The sequence below is a fragment of the Triturus cristatus genome, chromosome 9 (genome assembly GCF_964204655.1).
Source record: "Triturus cristatus chromosome 9, aTriCri1.1, whole genome shotgun sequence".
NCBI lineage: Eukaryota > Metazoa > Chordata > Amphibia > Caudata > Salamandridae > Triturus > Triturus cristatus.
The window spans coordinates 188,627,508-188,651,377 of NC_140592.1; the positions used below are offsets into that span (position 1 = coordinate 188,627,508).

General features: G+C 40.8%; 1 protein-coding gene across 15 annotated transcripts in view; it reads left to right on the forward strand.

Moving 5' to 3' along the window:
* The window catches only part of CADPS (calcium dependent secretion activator), a 1,625,151-nt gene that overhangs the window by 859,812 nt on the left and 741,469 nt on the right, over positions 1 to 23,870 (forward strand). For all 15 annotated transcript variants that reach the window (XM_085624714.1, XM_085624723.1, XM_085624709.1 and 12 more), the window contains exons 10-11: positions 677 to 785; positions 18,356 to 18,568. In XM_085624714.1, the coding sequence (XP_085480840.1) occupies positions 677 to 785; positions 18,356 to 18,568 (322 nt within the window). The remainder of the gene's footprint in view (positions 1 to 676; positions 786 to 18,355; positions 18,569 to 23,870) is intronic.

Here is a 23,870-nt window from a genome sequence, read left to right on the forward strand (position 1 = left end):
CCCCTGCAGCCGAGCAGGCAGGCATCAAGGCTTTGACATTGAATGCGTCGTGTCATGCAGATGGCAACACCGGGGAGTGAGAGATGCCATTTGCAGCACCGGTGACAACAACTGCGCAGATCAGAGGGATTCGAAGATTGCTTTAATATGACTGGCACCCGGCAGTTTAGCTCACATTCTTAGTGACAGGGTGTCACTCTGAGACTCTTCTGAGATGAATGATTGAATGTTCAGAGCTTGTAGCTTCTTTCTTCATGAAAAAAACAGACCATCTCTGCTGAGATAAAAAAAAAACTTCCTCTAGATAGTATTTTTTTTGTCATTTACTACAGTTTTTTTAAGTTATTGCCCAGAATACCAACGTACTTAAAAACAACAGTTAGCTTTTTATAAGGCGCTGCACTTCTTTTGTTTCTAAGCGCTGTAAATACGTGTTTACACTACCTAATTTTTAATAGTGCTTAATTTACCGATTTATGGAGGAAGTGGGCTGAGTAGGTCCTGTGGAGATTCGAACTCGTGACCTGTGGAGCACGACACATGTCAAGGGCCAGGGCATACCTGGTCAAGGTGCATTCGCAATGATCTGCGCATTAATGATAAGGGAAAGTAAACGATTGTCCTTGCATTTACATGCGAGCCTTTGGTAACCGGAGGTGTTTTGTGATTTTCGCAGGTCAGCCAATATACTTTTGCGATGTGTAGTTACCGGGAAAAGAAAGCAGAGCCCCAGGAATTGCTGCAGCTGGATGGCTACACAGTAGACTACACTGATCCGCAACCAGGTAAGCGCTCACTAGGCCAGGGTTTTCAAATGTGATTATTTCTTTCAATGACTTCAAGACAGCCCCTTGTTATCTTCGAGACATAACCTAACACGCCTCTTGCGGTGCATGCGTGTTATTTTGCAGGTAGACAGACCCCCGTGTCAGTTCTCTTTTATGTCCCATTTTATTCTCGCACTCTAAGATTGCTGTCGCCTTGGGCGAAGTTTTCGTTACGCTGGCGTAAATGTGTGTAATTCCCAGAATTTATGTTACGTTTGTTGCGCGAAATGCCCGAAATTACTCAGTTGCGCCAGGTCAGGTAATAATGCCACGGCTTGGGGCAAAATAGTAATGCAGGAGCAGGGAGCAAAGCAAACAAATAGAGCTTGAGTGGTCGTTCTTTGTGTTATGTGGAATTTAGCATTATTTTTAGTGCTAAATGCATTCTCGTGGCCAAAACGGACGCAAGAATGCATTTTATACTAAAATATACTGCAAAATGCTGGATTTCGCCTCCTGTACAATTTTGTATAATTTTCCTGACATTTTATGTAATTACGTAAGAGAAAATTATACACACTTCTCACATCTCTAGTTTTTTCACTGTCTCCACCTGCGTCCTGTAGATATGTAACATTATTGACAATTATAGACGTTTTCTTCTGTATTTAACTGTACTACGTATTGACACTTGTTACGTGCTTTGTGATGGCGCCTGGTTGGGGTTGAAGAACATTGTAAATAAATAATGCATTTAAAACATACATTTCTTGTTTCTGTTCTGTACCTGCCGGCACCGCTGGGGACATCCCAAATTGAAATAAAATACCCCATGTGAATTCATTTATTTATTTATTTACATTTTAGTTAAAGTTTGTGTATTATATCCAATGTATCTGTAAATGTCTTCAGGAGATAATCACAGCATTTAGCCAGAAATTATTTTTCAATAATTGAATAATGGCAAAGTATTATAAAATTATTGATATTATTGTACAAATGAATTGATTGCTATTACTCTGTTTTCACCATTACCAACATTATCAAATCACAGTTGGCATGAATGTTATAGGTTAACTATGTTCAATGCACATCATTATATTTAACATGAATTCACATACATTGTTTTTGGTACAGTGCAAACTCCACTCCACAGGCAGTAAGATTATTTATTCATGTAGGGATTCATCCAAGATGTTTTTCAGAGGTTACAAGCTTGGTACCTTTACATTTGAACTAAACTCATTCTTTAATTAAAAAAAGATCGGAGAGAATGATTAATTTTCCAAGAATTAGAAATACATTTTCTATCGTTTTAAATAATATTACAATATGCAACTCATGGTGGAATTTATTAAAGGTTTTACATGCCAAACTACAAGATCAGGGTGTAGATAATGTACAAATAGTTGGTTAAACTCGTTTAAAACAGAATATGGTGTTGGATTCTTGAAGGCATGGGAAAGCAGGGGCTGGAAAGTGAAATGATTAAGGATAAGGAATAATCATGGTATTGACATAGAAACCATACATTGGGGTATGGGTGTAAAGAGAGACATGAACGAGTAGGTTAAGCAAAGCAACGCATGGAAAGAACAGTGAAGAATAGATTAAAAATGGAGAATAAATTAGGAGGTCCATCCAACATTGTGTAATGTGGCCTGGTTTAGAATAAAGTGAAGGGGAGGGCTTTGGAAGAGAATGTAAGAAGAGATATGCTTTTACGATCGGAAAAGATGTTTGTTTTTCAAAGGTCAGGGGGTTAGGAAAATGACAACCTAGATTGTCAGTATTATGCACGAGTCAAGGATTAGGAGTGAGCAGGTAGAGAAACAGAGGCTAGGAAGTATCAATCATACTTTTGGGTGCATTAAAGAACACGTACACTTACTATCCTTACCATGTAGCATACTCCTGCGGTTACCACTACCCAGCAACATATCATTTGCAGTTGGAAAAGGGACATACCAGCTGTTTGCAGACAGTGCACCATGGTCAGTCAGTTCCAACAAGTCTGCTGTACAGCTCCCCAGTTGGCCGCCATTTTTGCATGCAACACACCTGCTCCCAGGGTGGCCATCTTTGAATTACAGCCACATCATAATAATCAAGGGCAGCCATTTTGTGAGGTAAGTGAGGGCTTCACCTCTTCTTTGTTCACAGCGGCAGCAGTATTGGAGTGACACTGAGTACTCAAGATCTTTTCTTGTCCTAAAGAGTATGCTTTTTTATTGCATTCACACTATTAAGACACCCACAGATGAGTGCACCAGAAGTGTTTTGCTCATTAGATTCCTGCATCCTCTAACTGTCTGGCAAAACATCTGCCTCACTATTTCCACTCTAATGCCTAGTCTATTGTCCTGAGCAAGTCTTGGCTTATTGGGAGTGATGTTCAAATTCTCATTACTAATATTTTAGCTATCTCACATGCTCACTCGTCTGATAGTGTACATTTTTCTGTTGAGACTCACCACATGACAGAAGGTCCCTTGTGCACCCTTCATAACGCCTCCTCAAAGCTGCATTGAAAAATGATACCTTCACTCTGGAAAGCCTTCATTTTAGACTGAAAAGACACTGCTCTGGTTCTTAATTAAATACAAATGCAACACAAAACTCCTCCAGGTTAATTTCCGTAGTAAAACAGCAGTCTGGCCCAAGGGCATCCTTTCACAGACAATTCAGGCCTCCCTCCTGCCTTGTATGCCTCTTTCTTATGCTTTTAACTAGTCAGCATTAGATCACAGCCAAAAGGCCTGTGATCACATCTGAATGAATTATTTTCCTTCAGTAACAAAATCTGAAAGAAGACTTTAAGAAATTCCTGACATGGAAAGCCAAGAAAGTGGTCAAAGTTGTCCATACATGTTGTGACTAAGCTCTAACAAACTCTTTTCAAGGAAGGCTTCTTGGGGGCATATCTATGTAATGTTTGCTGTATCACACGCTAGTGGCAAGGGATTAGCTCAATATTTTTTAGGAAAAGAAATACAATTAAAACAAAAGGAATGTAAGCTCAAAAAGGTAGCTACTAATTGAAAACTACTAGCCAACTATCCCAATTTTAGGAAAACTAGATAAAATAGCTTTAACCATTTTGATTAAAATTCAGAGGTGCCTACTCTTGTCTTCGAAGTCTATAGAAAACAGTTTAATTATGTAGTTTATAGTGGAATAGTCATAAAAACGTCCAAGTGTTATTATATGTGTTTTAGTAAGGCCAAGCAAAACATTATGCTGGCTGGTGAGCAAAGCCGTTAAATTGGGCTTGAAAAATTGCCTTCTGATACATTTTTAGACACTGACACCACTGCAGAAAGTGTCGTCACAAGGACGTATCCTATGAGGACTTTTGGATGTGTAATAGACGGGTGAGGTGAAAAATGTATGGGGAAGCGAGGAAATTGAAGGCTTTTTGTCTCCTTCACACTCTAAGCGAAAACTGTGAACAAAAATACGTTCTATCATCTTTGCCTCCTACAAAGTGCCTCCCTTGAAAATAAAGTTCCACTATGATAGATTTAGTTCTTCTGAGCCTTATGTTGCTAATGGCAGCATGCAGGGCTTCGAAATGAGACATTTCTGAACCTCTAGAGGGTCTCAAATAGTGTTACCCAGGGCCGGCTTTAGGGCAGTGCGACTGGTGCGGCCGCACTGAGCGCTGACCTGTGGAGGGGGTGCTGACTTCAGGAGGGGAGATATGCTTAGCAATAACTTATGATTGGAGAGATAAGGGGCTCTTTTGCCCGGTGGTAGTGAAAGAATCTGAGGAGGCGGACATGGGGTGGGGAGCCGCCAAAAATGATTGTGGCACTGGGTGCCACCAGCGCAAAAGCCGGCCCTGGTGTTGCCTGACTCATATACGAACCACAAAGCTATGACTTAACTTCGTGAAAGCCCTTCCACTGGCAGTTGATTAAAGGGAGATCCCAAATAAACTGTCTTTTTGTCTCACCATGAAGAAGCAATGCTATAATAACACATTCATAAAGGTGGTTAGGTCTGTTTGTGTATTTCACCATGCTGAACTTTCATTCACGATAGAAATCCCTACTTCATCTTGTACATAAGAAGTAGAACTCAGTATATAATGCCATATGTTTTTTTTCTAGGATTGACTTTTTACAAGTCTTGCACAACAGAAAGGGAACCTCTAACAGAATAGCCAAAGAAAACTTAAAAAGGAAAGAAACTCCCTTCTCTGGCCCCTCCTTTAGGATAATAAAACCGCAAGGTGTAAGGATATCCCGCCCTTTTCGGGACTCTTCCAGGACAGCAATTAGGCCTATAAGGGGCCTGTTTTAAGTTTCAAAAGGCTCATTGGCTTTTGTGTGAAAAACTGCAGGGAACATTAACCTCCCTACTCCTTTCCCTTGGCTTTTATGTATCCCAACATGAAGTTTGCTCCTAAGTCAGAAACTACTTATTGAGGAAAGCAAACTTTGATTAAGACACCTATGGAGTTATGTCTACCACTAATAGTGCTTCTTATAATCTCACCTTCTGCATGACTAGTAAATGTGTCCATCATCACCGACCAGTTACAAGAAATGACTTTAGGTTCCATGATTTAAAAAGTATCTATCCCTTCACTTTCAGAAGAGGTGGGGGCAGTGGAATCTGAATCTATAAAACAAACTATCGACAGCATAATCCACTTGAATGAATACACTGATGCTTGCCTTACACACGCTCTTCAACAAATCTGTGTACGCAGTTGATAATCCTCCATTGAAAAACAAGTTTCTTGACCAAAAATCTTATGTCAACTACTGCGTTATCTCAGAAATCACCTTTTTGGTTGAGTTCTGGAATAGGTGAGTTAAAATTAACCTAAAATCTCAAAAAAATGAAAACATTATTATTTCCATCTACTTCATTTCTACTCTGTGCACACCACAGATTCCACTCAATGGACCGCTCAGAGGAGCACCATGGAAGAGTTTCGTGTGAGCTGATGATGGAAAGTATTTAGCATCAGCCACAAACCATACTTCAATAAAAGACCATGCCTATTGTAGGAGTGTAGGAGCTGGCACTTCACTAGGCACCCTTAAGAAGACTGTACTCACCTGTTAAAAAAATCAACGGGCAGAGATACAGCTGAAAACATCTGGGTTTCAAGGACCATGGAGTGTTGCAAAATCATCCTGTGCCCTGGGCACCCCCCAACATTTTGCTGACTGGTATTGGGGGTAACTGACTCTGGCTGACCCTAGGCTCTACCTATCCAGGCCCAGGGCTAGTGCTATGCTGAAAGAGAGACTTTGAATACAGTGAAAACACCTATATACACTAGGGTACACTTTAGTTTGGGGTACCCCTGTGATCGGCATGACCTACCCTATAAAGCCCTAGTACATAATAGGGCAGGGGGATTGAAACTACCTCTTAGTCCCTAGTATGTAATAGAGCATGGCAGTTTAGAGGCCAGCAGTCCTTTCTGCACTTGCATGTGTGCACTGCTGAAGCCTGAGGTCAGTTTAAAAGTAGCTCTGTGTTGCAGGACTGCTTTTAAAAAGTTAACTGTGCTCAAACTCAGCTTTGAAGTTTGGGGCACTTAAAAATGGATAACCTACAATGTTTGGGCATATTTGGTACCCCCAGGCTCTCCCCTAGGCGTCCGGGGGAAGGGGGAGTCAGGCATGTATAAGGAGGACCCTTATAAAATGAGTTTTATATGCCCTAGGTTAAGTGAAATTGCACATTTCACTCTCCACATTGTGATAAACTGCTGCACAAACTCGACTTTGGTGCTAGGAGCACTATGGAGGGAGGATCTGCAATATTTCTACAAATTCAGAACCTCCAAAGTCTCACCTTGGTGTTCCAGGGGTAGGGGTCTTGTAGATATAGACAGAGTACTCATAATCTATGTTTTTATAAGCCCTGGTGCTGGAAAAATGGCCCAAGTCATTTTTCCCATAGCTAATCCCCTGCCAAATAGGTTAACATGGCAAGAAGCTATTAACTTATAAATTCTGATAGGAGAATAATAAAAATAGCATTCAAATACTCCCAGAATGGTAATAATAAATCCACCATTATGACATTGTTGAATTTCTCCTAAAATGTACAGACAAGAAAATATAAGACTTTCTTGTCTGTAAGCCCAGATTCAGCCTTTCGGTGGTCTGTCCTGATTGGTCAGAGTTAAGTGGATTAGCCAGGCTCCTTTGAAGAGGTGATAAAGAGCTCCTAGAGTTAACCAGCATTGCTGGTAGGACAGTGTTCTGTTACACAGGAATGGCAGAGCAAGGGGGGGGGGAGTCGTAAAAATTGGACTTCAAGGGAAGGGGAAGACGCCAGTGTCGTTTACAACTCCACTCTTTTGCACCCAGCCAGATGCTAGGCTTAAGGAAGGAATGAGCAGATGCAAAGGGGAGAGACTATGGAGATTAGCCATCCTAGGGGTGTGTTTAGCCAGCTCTTCTCTCCCTGCTGGAAAATCAGCCATGATGAATTTGGAAGAATTGGTGCGCTCTGGGACAAAATAGTGCCACACTTTGCAGGATGTAGTCAGACCTTTGGGTGGCACCTTGCCCGCCATTGGACATGAGTGACCTCCTGCTTGACCCAGAGAACTGAGAATAAGTATCTGAGAGGGGAGAGCCTCTCAGATCTGCTGCTTGAAACCTAAGAAAGCATGAACGGCCATGCTGAGAAGTTTGATGTGCAATCACTATGGCCTGCACTCTGAAGATTGCACCTTCTGCACCATCTGGAACTACAGCCCTGTGGACTACCTTGCTGCAAAAGGATTAAAGAGTGGACTCCCTGCAAGCTAGAGGTTAACAGAGCTCACCTGGAACATCACAGCCAAGAATCCTCAACCTGGAGCACTATCAGTGGATTTGTAAGGATTTTGTCCAAGTGGATTTTGGGAACTGAAGTCTTCAAGTTTCAAGGACCATCTTGGAGCTTCCAGACCCTTAGAGTGAGTTTGAGACACTTTGGGACCCTTTGCAGAACTTCAAGAAGAAGTTCCAGATGTTTGGAGAACTTTGGAACAACTTTGGAAAAAAAGCTCTATAAGGGGACCGACTCAACCTGGCCAGTCAGGCCACCTGCCTTCAACCGCAAGCCTGCTTGCCGTCCAGGTTCATCCCGCTGAAAAGCTCCGTAGGTCTGACTTACAGAGTTTGACCGGGAGTAGGCGAAATCCCAGGCCAGCAAACCCTCACTGAATCTGGCCTGGTGAAGAGCATGAAGGGACACCGTGAGATAAAGCTTGGTAAAAGTTTCTAAGTCTGAACAAAGAAAAGGTGAGCAGGAGCAAACGTGCGGGCCAAGTGGCCTGCCTTCAACCGCGATTTGGCTGTGATCCATGGTTTGTCCCGCTGGAATGCTCCAGAGGTCGGGCTTCCATAAGTTTGACAGAGAGCTCGTCGCAAGTCAATCCAGCAAACCCTCACCGAATCCAGACTGGCTGAGAGCTTCCGGGAAGAGAAGCTCCAGAAAAGTTTCTAAGTCAGAAGGTAAAAACTTTGACCGAGACCTAATGCCAGGGGTAGCCAAGCAAGGCTCCATCGCGGTCGGCCTTAAACGTTGACTTAGGACCTGGTCTATCGTGACCAGATGTCCCGATAAGGCGCTATAGGTTTCTATGTGCTTAATAATGCTAAATCTTTAGAAATTCATGTCTCCGGTTCGCTACATTGGATTTTTGTCGTTTTGTTGTCATTTTAAAGATAAAAATATTTCCTATTTTTATAAATTGGTGTTGGATTTGTATTGTGCATTGTGTCTAAATTTTTTACTGAATTTGTGTTTTAAATGCTTTACATACCTGTCCTTGAAGTTAAGCTTGCCTGCTCGCAGCCAAGCTACCAATGGTTGAACATGGTAAGCATTTTCTAAGACCTATTCTGAGCACTATACTGTGTTAGTGGCCTTATTGGCAGCGGCAGATATACATTTGCGCCTACTATTAATCCACTTTCCAACATGGAGTATTAGTCCTAAGGCTCTGAAACACATGGAACTCATCCTGGGCGGTCTCCTATGCCATCACAACTTAGCATTTATTTTCTTATGGGATTCAGTCCGAAAATACACAACTCACCATGGACTCCATTTAAAAATGTAATTGACATTTTATTTGATCAATTATGGAGTTGCATTCTAATGAATGCAGAGGTAGTCGAGCTGGTGTGCTAGAAAATAGCTAAATAAATCCCTAAGTGCAAGCCAACTATTATGTTTGCCCTAACATTTGAGCTACATTTGTGTTTAGGTGAAGACGTAGGCCCTGATTCTGAAATTGCACTTTGTAGTACATTTTGTAGTACTACAAAACGTACTGCAAATTGCAGTACAACTCCACACACCTTGGGCCTGATTCACAAAAGTAAACTTAGACCAACAATCTAAGTTTAGACTTAAAGTCTAAGTTTAGACCTAAAGTCTAACTTACTGCTACTAAATTAGACTTTTGGTTTAAGTTTAGATCAAAAGTTCAATTCAGACCAAAAGTCTAACTTTACTACTACTAAAGTTAGACATTTGGTCTAAACTTAGACCAAAAGTCTAACTTTAGTAGTAGTAAAGTTAGACTTTAAGTTTAAACTTAGACTTTTGGTCTAAGTTTACCTTTGTGAATCAGGCTCCTTATACTTATGTGTACGTAGCTCTCCACCCAGACTGTGGAGTCTCCAAGTGCGGATTACTCCGCAGATGTAAGTATGGGGAGTGCAGAGTCTTAAAACTCCACACGTAGTTTGTGAATTCAGAGAAAGTAGTAAATGTGCTGCCAAGTTTTAAGTCTAGCTTTGGGAATCAGGCTTACTTTGAAGTAAGATTTCTACTTTCAGTATTCACAAAGTCTGAGTGTAAACTTACTACAAAAGTTTAAGTAACATGTCTCAGCGCCCAGAGTAATGCAAGTGGTTTACTCCTGTATGCGTGGGTGACGTTCCACACTAAATCCCTCCCTGATCCCCATAAACCCTTCCTACTTCTCCCTAATCCCATCCCTTTTTGTCGTAAGTCTACCCCTCTTCCCACTCACTCCCTCCAATCACAACCACATGTAGTACTAAAATGTATACTTAAGATTGCAGAGACTCTGTAGTCGAGACGGAGAATTCCGCACACATAAGTATATGTGATTCAGAGGTGTAAAACTACATATGTAGTTAGTGATTTGCAACATGTACTGCAAAATGTACTACAAAGTGCAGTTTGCAAATCAGGTCCGTAGTGTCTTCGGAGTATATAAAATTAGCTGAATGTAGTGTAGATTAGCCTGGGTGGGTTTTTTGTGGACAAACCTGATAAAGGAATCTGGTAAATATTAATTGTAAAAAATGGTAAAGAAGTCTGTAGAAAATGTAGAGAGCTCAGACATTGTTTAGGTTTAAAGTAAGTCAAAGGATGCTGAAGTACTCAGAAAATTGTGGGAATTAGAGCATTAGGACCATCTAGGTGACCGAAGTTGCTCCTCAGCAACTCATTAAATTGGAGTATGATTACGTGAGGGAAGACAATGGGTGTTAAGGACATTGGGCTTGCAGTAGTGATACTCAGCTTTGTGGAGTTCTGCAAGAACATGTAACAACAGCATGTTAAGCCAGGGAATGGTATTTTTTGATGATGTATGTGAATTAATTGAAAAATAAAAACCAGGAAGCCACATTGGAGGAATCCAAATCATGGTAAACCAATTTTAAGAAAAGACAATTGTAAGGAAATACAAATACATCGAACATTAAAGGAAACATGGTAAAGGAAAGATCATTATAAGAAATGATCAAACAATACATTAAATTTGGGTGGAGTTTAGAGGTGGTTTTTTGGATCAGGGATGAGTGATGATTAGAAAATGATGAGGGAACTTTAGCGTTCAGAGATGGGTGGAGTTTAGGGATGCTGAGGGTTTTTATGATTCAGAGATGGGTGGAGGGCAGGGCAGGGCACTTGAGCATGTTATAGGGTTCATGGATGGCTGCAGTGTAGGGCTGGTGAGTGTTTTTAAGGTTCAGTGATGGGTTGAGTTTAGCAGTTGTGATAGGTTTCTAGGATTGAGGGATGGGTGGAGTTTAAGGGGGTTTAGAGGTCAGGGGTGGCTAGAGGTTAAGGGCAGAACAATGTTAAGGGTTCAGTATTGAGCGAAGTTCAGGGTAGTGAGGGATTTTAAGGGTACAGGGATAGGTGGAGTTTATATGTAAAAAGTGTTTGTTAGAGTTCAGAAGATGGGTGATGTTTAGGGCTGGTAAGGGGTTTTTAGGGGCTATGGATGGGTAGTGTTTAGGGGTGCTAAGGGTTTTTTGGTATCAGGTATGGGCAGAAGTTATGTGTGATGTGGGGATTTAAGGGTTCAGGGATGAGTGGGGTCTAGGTGTAGAAAGGGTTTTTTAGGGTTCCGGAATGGGTGGAGTTTGGGGGGTCAGACATGGGTGGAGTTTAAAAGTAGTGAGGTGTTTTTAAAGGTAAGTGATGGGTGGACTTTAGGGATAGAAATGGTTTCAGGGTTCAGGGGTGGTGGAATTTAGAGGTCAGGGATGGATGGTGTTTAGGGGTGGCGATGGGTCTGCAAATTAAAAACATTGAAGTAATTGTTTGACATTGTAAGAGATATAAATCCAAAATTATATCCACCAAAGTAAAGCAATGAAATAAATACCTCTGACAAACATGTTTTGGAAAGTAACACATGCAACCAATGCATTAAACCTACAATACACAAGCAAAAGAGAATTAAAAAAAGGGGACAGTCTGTGAATTGATTTCTAGCAAGCAATCATTTAAACAGAATTGGTATAGTACTGCTAATCATCCACAAGCATAACCAGGCACTGGGGGTTCTGCTGCTTGGTTGGAATCAGTTGAACAACCAGCACTTGAGTTCCTTCCTGAATTCCTGTAGGGAGGGGGATGTCTGGAGGGGGACAGGGAGGCTGTTCCATGCCTTTGCATCCAGGTAGGAGAATGAACATGGCAAATGTGGGGGGTATGAGCGAGGGAGGTGGAGCACAGGTGTCTGGTGTGTTGGAGGAAGTTGAGTCGGTGGTTGATGTATGCTGGTCCTTGATTGTGCAAGGCTATATAGCCTCTTGAATAGGCACCTCTTGTGGACAGGGAGCCAGTGGAGATTCCTGAGGTGTAGGGTGATATATGTCCACCGGTGGAGGTCGAGAATGAGTCTGGTCCCTGAGTTCTGTATGGTCTGTAGTCTCTTCAGCAGTTGTGTGGTGATCCCTGCGAAGATGGTGTTGCCATTGTCCAGGCGGCTATGGACGTGGGCTTGGGTAATAGGGCATCTGGTGCTGATTGGGAGCCACTTAAAGATCTTCCGGGGCATGCAGAGGGTGAGGAAGCAGGCTTAGGATACTGCATTGATATGGTTTTTCATGGTGAGTTTGCTGTCCAGAATTGTGCCTAGGTTCCAGGCATGTTCTGTTGGTGTGGGTGAGAGTCACAGTTCTACAGGCCACCATGAGTCGTTCCATGGGTGGGTGCTATACCCAAAGACTAGTGCCTTCGTTTTGTCAGTGTGAAGTTTAAGGCAGCTGTTTTGCATCCAGTGGGTGATGCTGGTCACGAAAAAGCATAAGTTGGCCCTCGTGGAAGATTGATCTGCGGATAGAGAGAGGATAAGCTGGGTGTCGTCTGTATGATATGATGTTGAGTCCATGGGTTCTGACGAAGTTAGCCAGGGGGGTCAGGAAGGTGTTGAATTGGGTGGGGCTGAGGAATGACCCCTTAGGGACATCGCAGATGATGTTCTTGAGATTCAAGGTGTAAGGCGAATGCTCTGGGTTTTTCTGATGAGGAAGATGCAATCCATTTGTGGTAATCCTCTTGGATCCTGATCTGATGGAAACTCATGGCCAGGGTGTGGTGGGGCACGGTGTCAAAACCTGCTGAGAGGTCAAGGAGGATCAGGGAGGTCATTTCTCCTTGGTCTAGGAGAGTCTGATTAGGGTGGTTTCCATGTTGTGGTTTAAGCGAAATCCAGATTGGTGATGGGTCCAGAAGGCTGTTTTTCTCCAGGTAGTCCCATGAGTTAATGGACTTTTCAAGGACCTTAGTGGGAAAAGGGAGCAGGGAGATGCGCCCGGTAGTTCTTGAGCCCCTTTACATCTACAGACAGTTTCTTGAGGAGGGGTTTGACTCCAACATGTTTCCATTATTTGGGGAAGGTGGCTAAAGTGATAAATGTGTTGAAGATGGTGCTAAGCTCATTGCTAATAGTCTTATTTCAGAGGTTGAACATGTGGTAGAGGCATGGGTCCATGGGTGCTCCTGAGTGGACAGAGTACATGAAGGCTGTGGTGATATGGGAGGTGAGCTGGTCCCATGCGATGAGCCGTTGTTTGGGGTAGGAGTCAGTGGGGGCGAAGAGGCTGAGAAGGCTAGCAGTGGAAGGATAGGGGTCAAAGTGCTTGTAGATGGAAGAGATCTTGTCATGGAAGAAGTCTGTCAGGGTGTCACACAGATCTTAGGAAGGGGTGATATTTTCAGCTGCTGAAGGGTTGGAGAACTCCTTAACGATGGTGAAGAGTTCTTTGGTGCAGATAGAGCTGGTTTCAAGGTGGCCAGGCAGGGCATTCTTTTTTGGCTCTTTCAGGAGTTGGTGGTAGTGGTTCAATGCTGTCTTGAGGGTGGTGCCGTCATTAGGCTCCTCGCTAGTGCTCCTCTTCCTGTCTAGTTGCTTGCAAATGTGTTTAGAGGTCCTCCGTTTTGCAGTGTACTAACTGATATGTTTGGTGGCGCTCCTGAGTTTGGTGGGCTAGATCGGGGCAAATCTGTCGGCACAGTCAGTGATCCAGGTGTTAAAGTTCTTGATAGCCTCTTTGATGTCGGTAGTGGTGTCAGGATGGGAGGTGTTGAGGGCTTCTGACCATTGGCTTTTGGATATTTTGTTTCAGCTCCTTTGTGTGGTGCTGTGCGGCTTGGTGGCAGTGGTGGGTGCTGCTGTGATGGTAAAGTGACTTCAGATGAACTTGGTGACATGGCTGTACCTGACCCTGTTGCTGGCTGTGAAAATTCGGTCGAGCCTGTGTCCGGTGTTGTGAGTGGGGTCGGTGACTATTTGGACGAGACTGAGGTTGTTCATTGTTTCGAGAAAGTTGTCTGTGTTGGCGTTGTGGAGGTGAAAATTGAGTTCTCTGAGGAAGATTACGTTTTTATGTTGATCTTCAATGGGGAAATGAAGTTGGGAACGGTGTCACAGAAGCCGGGGTGTGGTCCTATAGGTCTGTGGGAGAGGGAGGCTCTGATGGTTGTTTTGCCATCTGTTTTGAGTTGAAATTTGAGGTGTGGTGTTGTTTATGGCAGTGGTGCAGTGGATGGATTCTTTGTGAAAAATGGTGTCTGTTGATGTAGTCCTGGTGTGCTATCTTGTAACCGTTGGATATGGCAGTGGTGCATGCTTATTGTGCCTTCCACATTTTTTATTCCACCCACACGGGGCAGTGGGTCACCCCACTTCAACCATTTGCTAGCTTCACTGCGAGTAATGACATTTTCCATTTCACATGGGCCACATACAAAGTAGTTCCTTTAAATTAAAGAGATTACTAGAGTAAAAGCTGGTTTTTGAGACCCAAGATTTTTATTTTTATTTTAGTCAATGTTTGTTTTTCAGATTGAGGACATAGTAGCGTCCCCAAAAATAAACAAAACAAAATAAGCATCGACGAGTCAAAAGGCTGGTAAACAACTTCAGATCTGTTGGTCGTGCCAATGGTTGTTAATATTTATTATCACCAGCAAACATATACAAAATATCCCCCTCACTTAGTTCTGCAGAAAAGCACGCTTAAAATAAGGCGTTTGTAGTAATGAAGAAGAATGCTTCGTAGTCCAAGTAAGTATTTAAGTAGGTTTATTCAGGATAAGTTGCTAGGATGGAAATTAGAGCCCATCCAGGAGCAGCCTTCCTGCTGCTCAGCCCATACTCAAACTGACACTCTACACATCCAGGCATCCTCACATTCCATTGCATCACCATGCAAACCAACATTCCACAGCACATTCACACTGGCTGAGAAGCAGGTATAACACATCTCCTTCTCTTTATACAAATGACAAAAAAGCTCTAAAAAGAATAACATTAGAAATAGTGCATGCAAAGGATGACAATAAAACTATGACATGCAACACAGAGTCATCAGAACAAATGTTAGAAAATAATTAGAGGAGTGTGGAATTTGCATAAAAAAATCTCCGCGAGCATGCGAACACGTGGAATTGCTTGTTTGCGATGCTTTTTTCCTGTTCGCGAATGCTGTTTGTGTGCTCGGGGAAAATATCTTGTGAACACGCATTTTGAGAACGTGAACAAGCAAGCAATTCCGCGAAGCCGCGGAACGCAGAATTTTTGGCAATTCCGCGTTCTCCGCGGAACGCTAAATTACCCAAATTCCACAAATTCCGTGGGTGGAAAGGAATTTACCGCCCAGGCCTACAAATAATCATTGTAGCAAAGTGCTAATGCAAAAGCATGCAGATAAAAGATGGAAACATTTCATGAATGTGTACAACAAATGATAAAATGAAGATAATGAAAGGGATATACACACTTCATCTCCCTTTTTAACCCAACCAAGAAAACGAACACACTACCACACCACAAAACACAAACAAAACCCAGATACCAAAAAGCAAGCTGGCTGGCCAGGCCAACAAGAATGTGGTACGAAGGATACCAACTGCGAGGAGCGGTAGGGAACCATGCAAACAAGCAAAAAAAAAAAAACGTTGAAAATGTGGAAAGTCATTCCACACCAAACAAACAGCATAAACGCTGCCCTCCACCCTTACCCCTAGAAAGGCAGGTATGTGTGAAACAACAACTCCACACGAAACATATGGCATGAACATTGCTCTACACCCAGACCCAATGCTAGGGTGGTATTTGTAGAAAGACTTTTCCACACGGAACATGTAAAAGGCCACAACTCAACACTCAACCAAATCGTAAGAGAAACAGCAATCACTAGAAAAAACACTCACTCATCAAAATCTGGCTTAAACTCAGCCCTTCACCCAAACCCAAAGTTATAGTGGTACGTGTGGAACGAAGCTCCACACCAAGCATAAAAAAACACTTAAAGGAAACATCAGTGGGCTAACACAACCCATCACCCTAAACACAGTGAGGGAGAAACAAGACCTCACAAACATCATTTGGCTTAAACCTTGTCCTTCACCCTCACCCCGTAGGTAGGGTGGAACAACCGAAGAAAAAACTTCCTTTAACAACTGCAACACACCCAAAAGAAACAAGAATCATGAGCACAGCATACAACCGCCTGCACAACATCATGAAATTTAAAGTAAGAGATTCCCTCTCTGAAACAAAAAAAACAGCACTCTCCCACTGTATCAATTAAAATACAATGTGCAAACCCCCCAAAATCTGCTGAAGTAGAAAACATCTTAAATGTACTCATCACTCTAAGAAAGGCTACATACAAAACGAGTGTAAAAAAAAAACTGCATGTACACACTGAAAATGTAAACTTGCCACAAAACCCAAAAATGGAGAAAGATTATGCAGCTGTATGATCTAAAACTCATTAGAACCGAATGGGAAAACAAAACAAATCAACAACTTTTCCACAATAAAATGTAGGCAGATTCCTCAGGAAAGTTTAACAAAGATAAGCATGATTACGCTGAGTTGAATTCTTGTAATGTTAGAGCAGGAAGAACACCAGGAAAAAGTAAATGTTAATAGTGGTATCGCTGAGTTGCTCACTGGACATTTAGTCAGCACATCATATTTCACTCACCGGCTTATGCCTCAGCTAATTATCCTCAAGTGTCCCAACAAGAAGGCTCGCTTACTAGCAAAAAGAAAGTGTACGGGGAACTTAGGCAACTCTAAAAAGAAAGAGCAGCTCTCACACATTTCTGAGGGTGCGAAAACGGCAAGCCCGTGCAGCACTCAACACAAGAAGCACGTTCACTGGTGAGGAATCAGGTGAATCCACTCCGAGCAGAAGGAGCAAAGATGGCTGCACATAAGCAGCATGCATGCTCAGAGCGTCCCGGGTGCCTCCAGGCATGCAGATGTGGCAAAATGTCCATGAGCAGTTAGGAACACGAACAAAGCAGATGGGGCAGACTTCACCACGGCAATGTGACACCATAGCAAAGGTAAGGTGTGCGCAAGTCGAGGTAACTCCGTCACACAGCCCATTCTAATCTCGCAGCTCCATCTCGCCGCCCATTCAAATCTGACGGTAATAATAACGGCTTGATCTTCTCACGATTCCTCAGGTTGGCACACCCTTCCCCATAGGCCATACCTCATGGTGTAGTCCACATGACAAGAGTCACATGGTGCAGTAAAAGTTGGGTCACCCACACATCATGCCACAGCAAGGTCCCACAACCAAAAAACGTTAATGGCAGTGGCAAAAACAAACATCTCTTGAAATAAACAGTAGACTTCACGTTATGACAAACAAGATCATGATAAAGTCTGTAATACCCTTCGCAGCTCAGCACATGGATACTTTCCTATTGGCTCAATCAGGTCCCACAACAAAGTGCCTTGGTAAAAGCTCTCCTCCACAATGACTCTGAGGTTCTGATTGACACAGTCCAATATTGATGGTACCACAGCGCAACGACTTTCTTCTTGTGGGCGATTGACTTTCCCAGCACACGTAACATGACACAGCAGTCAAATTCTCACAACCTGGCTGGCAGGGAGACTCATAGATGAACACTGGGGATGACACATGTCCAAAGTGCTTGTGTGGATGTAAAAGGTTTCAGCATGCCCTGGCTGTTAGGCTGTCAGGTGGGTTAGAACACTGGTTTGGCTAGAGGGCAAACTGTCTCTAAGTGCGCTTCACGTTTCCAAGAGTCCTTAAAATTCCTTGTTTGAGTTGTTTTCTCAGCATTGCTTCTCAGCTTTGTTTCATGTAAGTTCAGTTCTGTTGGGTTCCATTAAATCACCATGCACACCAACATTCCACAGCACATTCACACTGGCTGAGAAGCAGGTATAACAGACTTACTTGGAATGTACTTTATTTAGTAAGTGCACTCTATTGCTCCTGTAACCAATTGAGTTTGCTGCTGCACCAGCACCTGTAATACTCTCCTATGTATGTATCCATAATACCTGTAATGCATTCAACATTTCTATTGTTTTAACTTATTTGGGTAGAGTGCTACTTCCAAACCGAGTTGTTTCAGTTTCGTAAGAAAACAATGAAAATTCCAATCCCGAGTTTGTGTTTAAAGCTTCAATTCCGATGTGTTAGCAGTTGAAAAACAGAATCAATCTTAAACAAGTCACAATTGTTTTCCTGAAAATTGCGCCTTATCGAGAAATGTTGTAATTTGATCTTGCAGCTCCACTAAACTTGCTCAGCTCTCACCTTGTCTAGACATTTTCTGCAGACAACAATTCAGTTTAGTGTGTTGCAGTGTGCTGTAGAGTCTAAACCCAGAATATAAAAGTGAATCAATGATGTCAAGTGAAAAAGTTGGGTCTTACATCACAGCTCTAACATTGAAAACTGCTTGCTTTTTGTACTTTGAAGCAGGGGATTATACTATCATAATTCTGAAATTGTAACATGATGTCTTTCTTCTCTTTATTTAATGTTTTCTAGGTTTGGAGGGTGGCAGATCATTTTTTAATGCAGTAAAAGAAGGAGACACTGTGATCTTTGCCAGCGATGATGAACAGGATCGCATTCTTTGGGTCCAGGCAATGTATCGAGCCACTGGCCAATCCCATAAACCTGTTCCTCCTACCCAAGTTCAAAAACTCAATGCAAAAGGAGGAAATGTGCCCCAGCTAGATGCCCCAATCTCCCAATTTTGTAAGTAAATTGGTCATGTTAAGAATGAGAAATCCACTTTAACCAATTAACATATACATTCCAAGCACAGACTACTTGGAAAAACCTATATTGATGCCCATCAAAGATTCCAGTCTTTTCGTATATTTACAAACAGCAAATATTCCTGAGCTCTCTATTCATCTGAGGCTAAGGTTTGTCTCAATAATCACATTTTATAATTGTTGATATGCATAGTAATTGGTGCTACCTTTTAAATTCTATCATTTATTGGCACCTAGTCCACTTTGCTTCTATTGCTTAGCCTGAAACTTAATTCCACATATTATTGAGAAGTTTAATAGTTTAATGTACACTTGAAATTCTTTTACTCATATTACCACTTTGGAGTATAGCAATTGCTTACATTGTATTAATTGGAAAAGGTTGCTGAAAAGGAATAGCCACGTTGACCAATGTGTCAGTATAGGCATAGAAGGCCAGATCTATCAACCTTTTTTGCTGTCTCAAATGGGCTGATTCACCTAATCGGCCCACTTGCAACTGCAAAAAAGTATGTATCAAACCCAAACTGCAATTTGATAATATTACTGAATCGCAAATTCGGTTTGTAACCAAATACTGATTCAGTACCGAATCAAAATGGTATGTATTAATGTTTTGCAACCCAACTCTGGTCGCAAAACAATAACTTACCAACTTTAGAAGTGCAGTGGTTATGCATTCACAAAGGGGAAGTGGTCCCCTGGGGACCCCTTCCCCTTTGTGAATGTAAAAAAGGAAGAGGAGATAGAGAAGTCCATGGGACCACTACGTCTTTATAAAAATAAAAAAAAGAAAGAAAATCAATTTTTTTTTTTTTTTTTAAAACAGACTGCTTCCCTGTGATGGTGTTGACTCCTAGCAAATTGCAACCTATTGCATTAATATTCATGAGGTAGACCAATTTGCGGACTGCTAGGAATTGCTATTTAAAAAATAAAAGTTTCATACATTAGTAATAACGATTTCCAAATTGTGATTCGGTAATAGATAGAGAAAGTGACCTCCTTTTGCAGGTGGAAAAGGAAAATTGATACAGATCAGTGCCTTTGTGGGCCTGTGTGAGTGGGCTACTTGAGTAGAAGGGGTCGCTAACATTCAAGGTACTTTCCACACGTAGTCTATTTTCAAAAGAATGTAACTCACTTTCCTTATAAACAGAACAAATGGGTACTGCTGTCTTACATCTTCTCTAGTTGAGATACATAATTTGCTGTACTTGCTCAAATCTGAAAATATTATATTTAGTCACACATATCTTCACACATATTTAGTAATTCTTTCTCTTCTAGAGACAAAGTGTACATGTGTGTTTGTGTTTGCCTGTGAGCATGTGTGTGCCTCATGTGCACAACATCTGTGTACCATATATATTTTATTCATTTATATCTGTTTGTCAATAAATCTTGATTTATTTTTAAGGCACACCTGATTTATTGCAAACACTGTAATTTAGTTCCCATTATTGACAATAATTACAGTGTTGGTAGTGTAAATTGTGACACATTGGTCAACATGGGTTTCAATGAACAGGCCAAAGAGTAAAAAAAAAAGATTACACATGCTTGCAAACGTGTATGTGTATACACACGCACTCACAAAATATAACTCAATGTTGATGTTAGATAGATATAATTGCTATAGCTACCATGAGAACTTTCCCAACTGTGAATAAAGTTATATCACTGTAATGGAATGATAGCTAAGTATGTGCTCTCATATTATTCGACAATTGTTTCCATCATTGATAGGCATAATACTTTTTCGTAAAGCAAGGAATTGAACACTGTCTGTGATGACTGTTCTCTTAAAGTGCAATACTTGATTATTATTATACAATTCGCTGTTTGAAATGCTTTCAGGTTTGTATTACAAGGAGGTTTGGGCCACCAGTATATTACCTCATTGTTATTATATTTTCAAATATTTACTTATTCTGCTTGATATTACTGATCTACACTAACAGTAAATCTTTTTTTTGTGAATTTACCCCTACAATCTCCTTTGATGCTTCCCAGTCCCTTAACCACTGTGTTTGCTTGCACCCTTCTTCATCGAGCCTACCTGGAAATACTAGAATTGGGGGTGTACACATGAGACTAATGGTTATGAATTTCACCAACGGGACCTTCATTTAAATATATTACTAAGATGCCTCTCATATTCATTCTTTACATGTACCAAAAGCACGTCCCTTTATATTAAATTTTGATGCTTGTTATCCATCTTAAAATATTATATTTAACTAACCAAAGCCTACTATAAATTCCCAGAGCTCATTCCATCTCCTCAAACATGGCTTTTTCAGTTGAATTCTGCCAGCTCCAATAATAGCTCATCTGATTCCTAGTACTAATAATGTGACGCAACTAAATCATACCTTGTGAGTTGAAGCCAACAGCACATCTTGTACTTCTATTAGTGTCAGAACAAACATATTAGGCTACAAATAGTAAACCTTTTCTTTGAGCAGCCATATGATTTCTACCAGTAAACTGTTTTTGAGTATGTAGTTATACATTTTATGTGTATGTTTGGCTCCTCTGTGTTCACTCCCAACTCTATTCCTATTTCTGTTAGATGATCCTGTGCATGGTCCATTATTCCATCTAGTCTCCCAACTCATTTCTTTACATGGACTTTTTCCACGTGATAACTTCAATCTCTCGCCAATAAATTCTCATCTACAGATGTGTACCTCACTTTAGCATTCAACTGATTCCATTCCGTGCATAGTACTAAGTCTTCAGATTCTTCTTTACATTTTCCTGTTAGGACTAAGAATAGCACACGGTACACAGTTGACTGCTGCAGATGTAGGTCCTGTTTAAGAGTTTGGTAGAGTGGGACCACTGCCAAAATGGAACTGATGTTGCAGTTGCCATATTTAGTGTTCCTTTAATATCAATAGAGTCCTATAGTGCAGACAGGACTTTCACACCTTTTTGGCAGATGTACTGCATTTGGCCAGCTCTAAATAAGGCCCCTTGTCTTTCAGTTGCTTCACATATTATTCTGCATGTCTACAACTCAGCACATACACATTCTAACGCAGATACAGCCATTTCAACCTTTTAGTTTACCCTACAACATATGCATGTCTTCAAATATTACCTTGTTATTAACAGGGTGCACTATACATTGGGTAATAAATACCTCATTATTCCTCCCCTATATTCATCAGGTAATGTTTATCTGTATCAGAGGCATGCCATACCCTCACTCACCCCACCTGTGTTGGATCTGTGTTTAGTTTCCATTATACAGCTCTTCTTATGGCACATCTATGTTAATGTTTTTCACCCTTTATGATCTACAATAATTCCAATAACTCAGTTATATTGCTTTCGCTTTCTTCAATGGTGTTTATTGTTTCCACTTGGTCAATGGGCTAAGTAAAGTCATTGTGTTAGCAGTAAGAAAATCGAGTATTGCATTTTATTTTTTTTCCTTGCCTTCAAAAAGGTAAGATATATTACGCTCACCTGATTTGTAGAAAACAAAATTGCCTTTTAGTCATGTGTTTCCCTTGTTTGTCATGCTGTAGACTAGTTTTAGCAAAATTAGGTCCTTTTAACAAACTACAGAAGTTGAAATTCAATTTAATTTACAAATTGGATGGCTATAAAATTTTAACTTGTGTTCCTTTAGACAAAAGAAAACCTCCCGTCTTGTTTTATAGCTGTCTGTAAAAGGGTATCTTGAAAGTGACACTTTTAATAGAATTTGTGACTAGAACACATTTGGTGCTATAATCACCTGACCTTTTTGAAGTAAGCACTCTAATGTATATTCTTTTGCAAATATGCATGTAAATAAATGTATGATTGATGGGATGAGTTTTAAAATAGACAGACAGCTCTAAAAGAAGGATGGAGTGCATTCCTACTGACTTAATTATGTAGAAATAGATCCTGCTATTCATTAATTTGTGTGACTCTGCAATCACTTTTATTGGGCTGAAACACTGCTCATCAGTCTGAAAGTTTGACTCCCATTTTTCTGTTACAGTTCTCTTGCAAAATATCACATGCAAAGAAGCCACTATTATTCATTATAGAATATGTTAATTTCAAGCCTGCCATGGTGTTGGGCGACCATTGGTAATGTTAAGCTTGATAAAAGTGACAACCTGTTTGTGAGCACCAATTTGTTTGTCATGTCTGTCCTAGTAGTTTTTCAAACTAATAAAATAACCCTCCCAGAGATCAGTAAACTCGGTAAATGTTTCTAAAATTATTCAACATTTATATAATTAATAATTTAGAATGTTTCTTTTTAATATTTCATGTTTTATGAAAAGGCAGTCCAATATATTAAACACAAGATAAATGTTTGTTCTACCATAAGAAAAAAGATTTGTTAGGATGGGATGAGCTTTTCAGTGTTAAGGGTTTTAAACTGTTTTTGATTTAATTTCTTTGCCTGAACCCTAGTACTTTAGTTGCTAGGTTAGGGCTCCTGTCTGCTTTCCTGAGCCTTGTTGCTAGTCTTTATGTTATTCTGGTTTGTTCCTTCTTACCCTGCTAACTTCTAGCTGGACTCAAGGGTAAGTGCTTCCCTGTAGCTAGCACAGCTCAGATAATCAGACTAGATTATCTGACATTTGCAATGTGCTTTTTTCTCTCAAATCTGTCTCATGTTTAGATTCATAGTTCAATTCTTCATGTTATTTTTTCAAAATTTAGGTTCAAAATGTTCAATTCCATACTGAAACTAGGATGCATGTGATGTTTGCATAATTGCCTTCTCTCCCTGGCTTTCACATTGGCATTGATAGACACTCTTCAGTAAAGTCAATCATTAACATGTCCTTTTTTGTTTAAAGATATAACCAAAAGCATCTCAATAACAGTTTAAATAATATGCCCACTCCATAAAATTCACATCTTTTTGACAACATAATACCTGAAATCCAACCATTTTGCACTGTGGCAATCTATTGTTTTGTTGTCATGTTCTTGTTTACTTTTTCAATTCCAGTATGGTGTATTGTTTCAAAGGTTTGCCTCCCCCTTTGATGCGTTACGGATGTGTAACAGGAAAGATAGTGGTGTGGCAAAATAAATGTACGCTAATAAGATCAAATGCATGGATTAAAAACAAATTGGAAACCCTTACATGATCATAAAGAACCCATGGGCAGGTTTCAAGTGTTGTAAAATTGAAATATAATCAATAAATAGAGCAAGGGCATTTTTTATATAATTATCTGCTTGTAATTTAAGGTTATGTAATGTCATATAAATAGTTTCAAACATACATTACACAATATCTATTT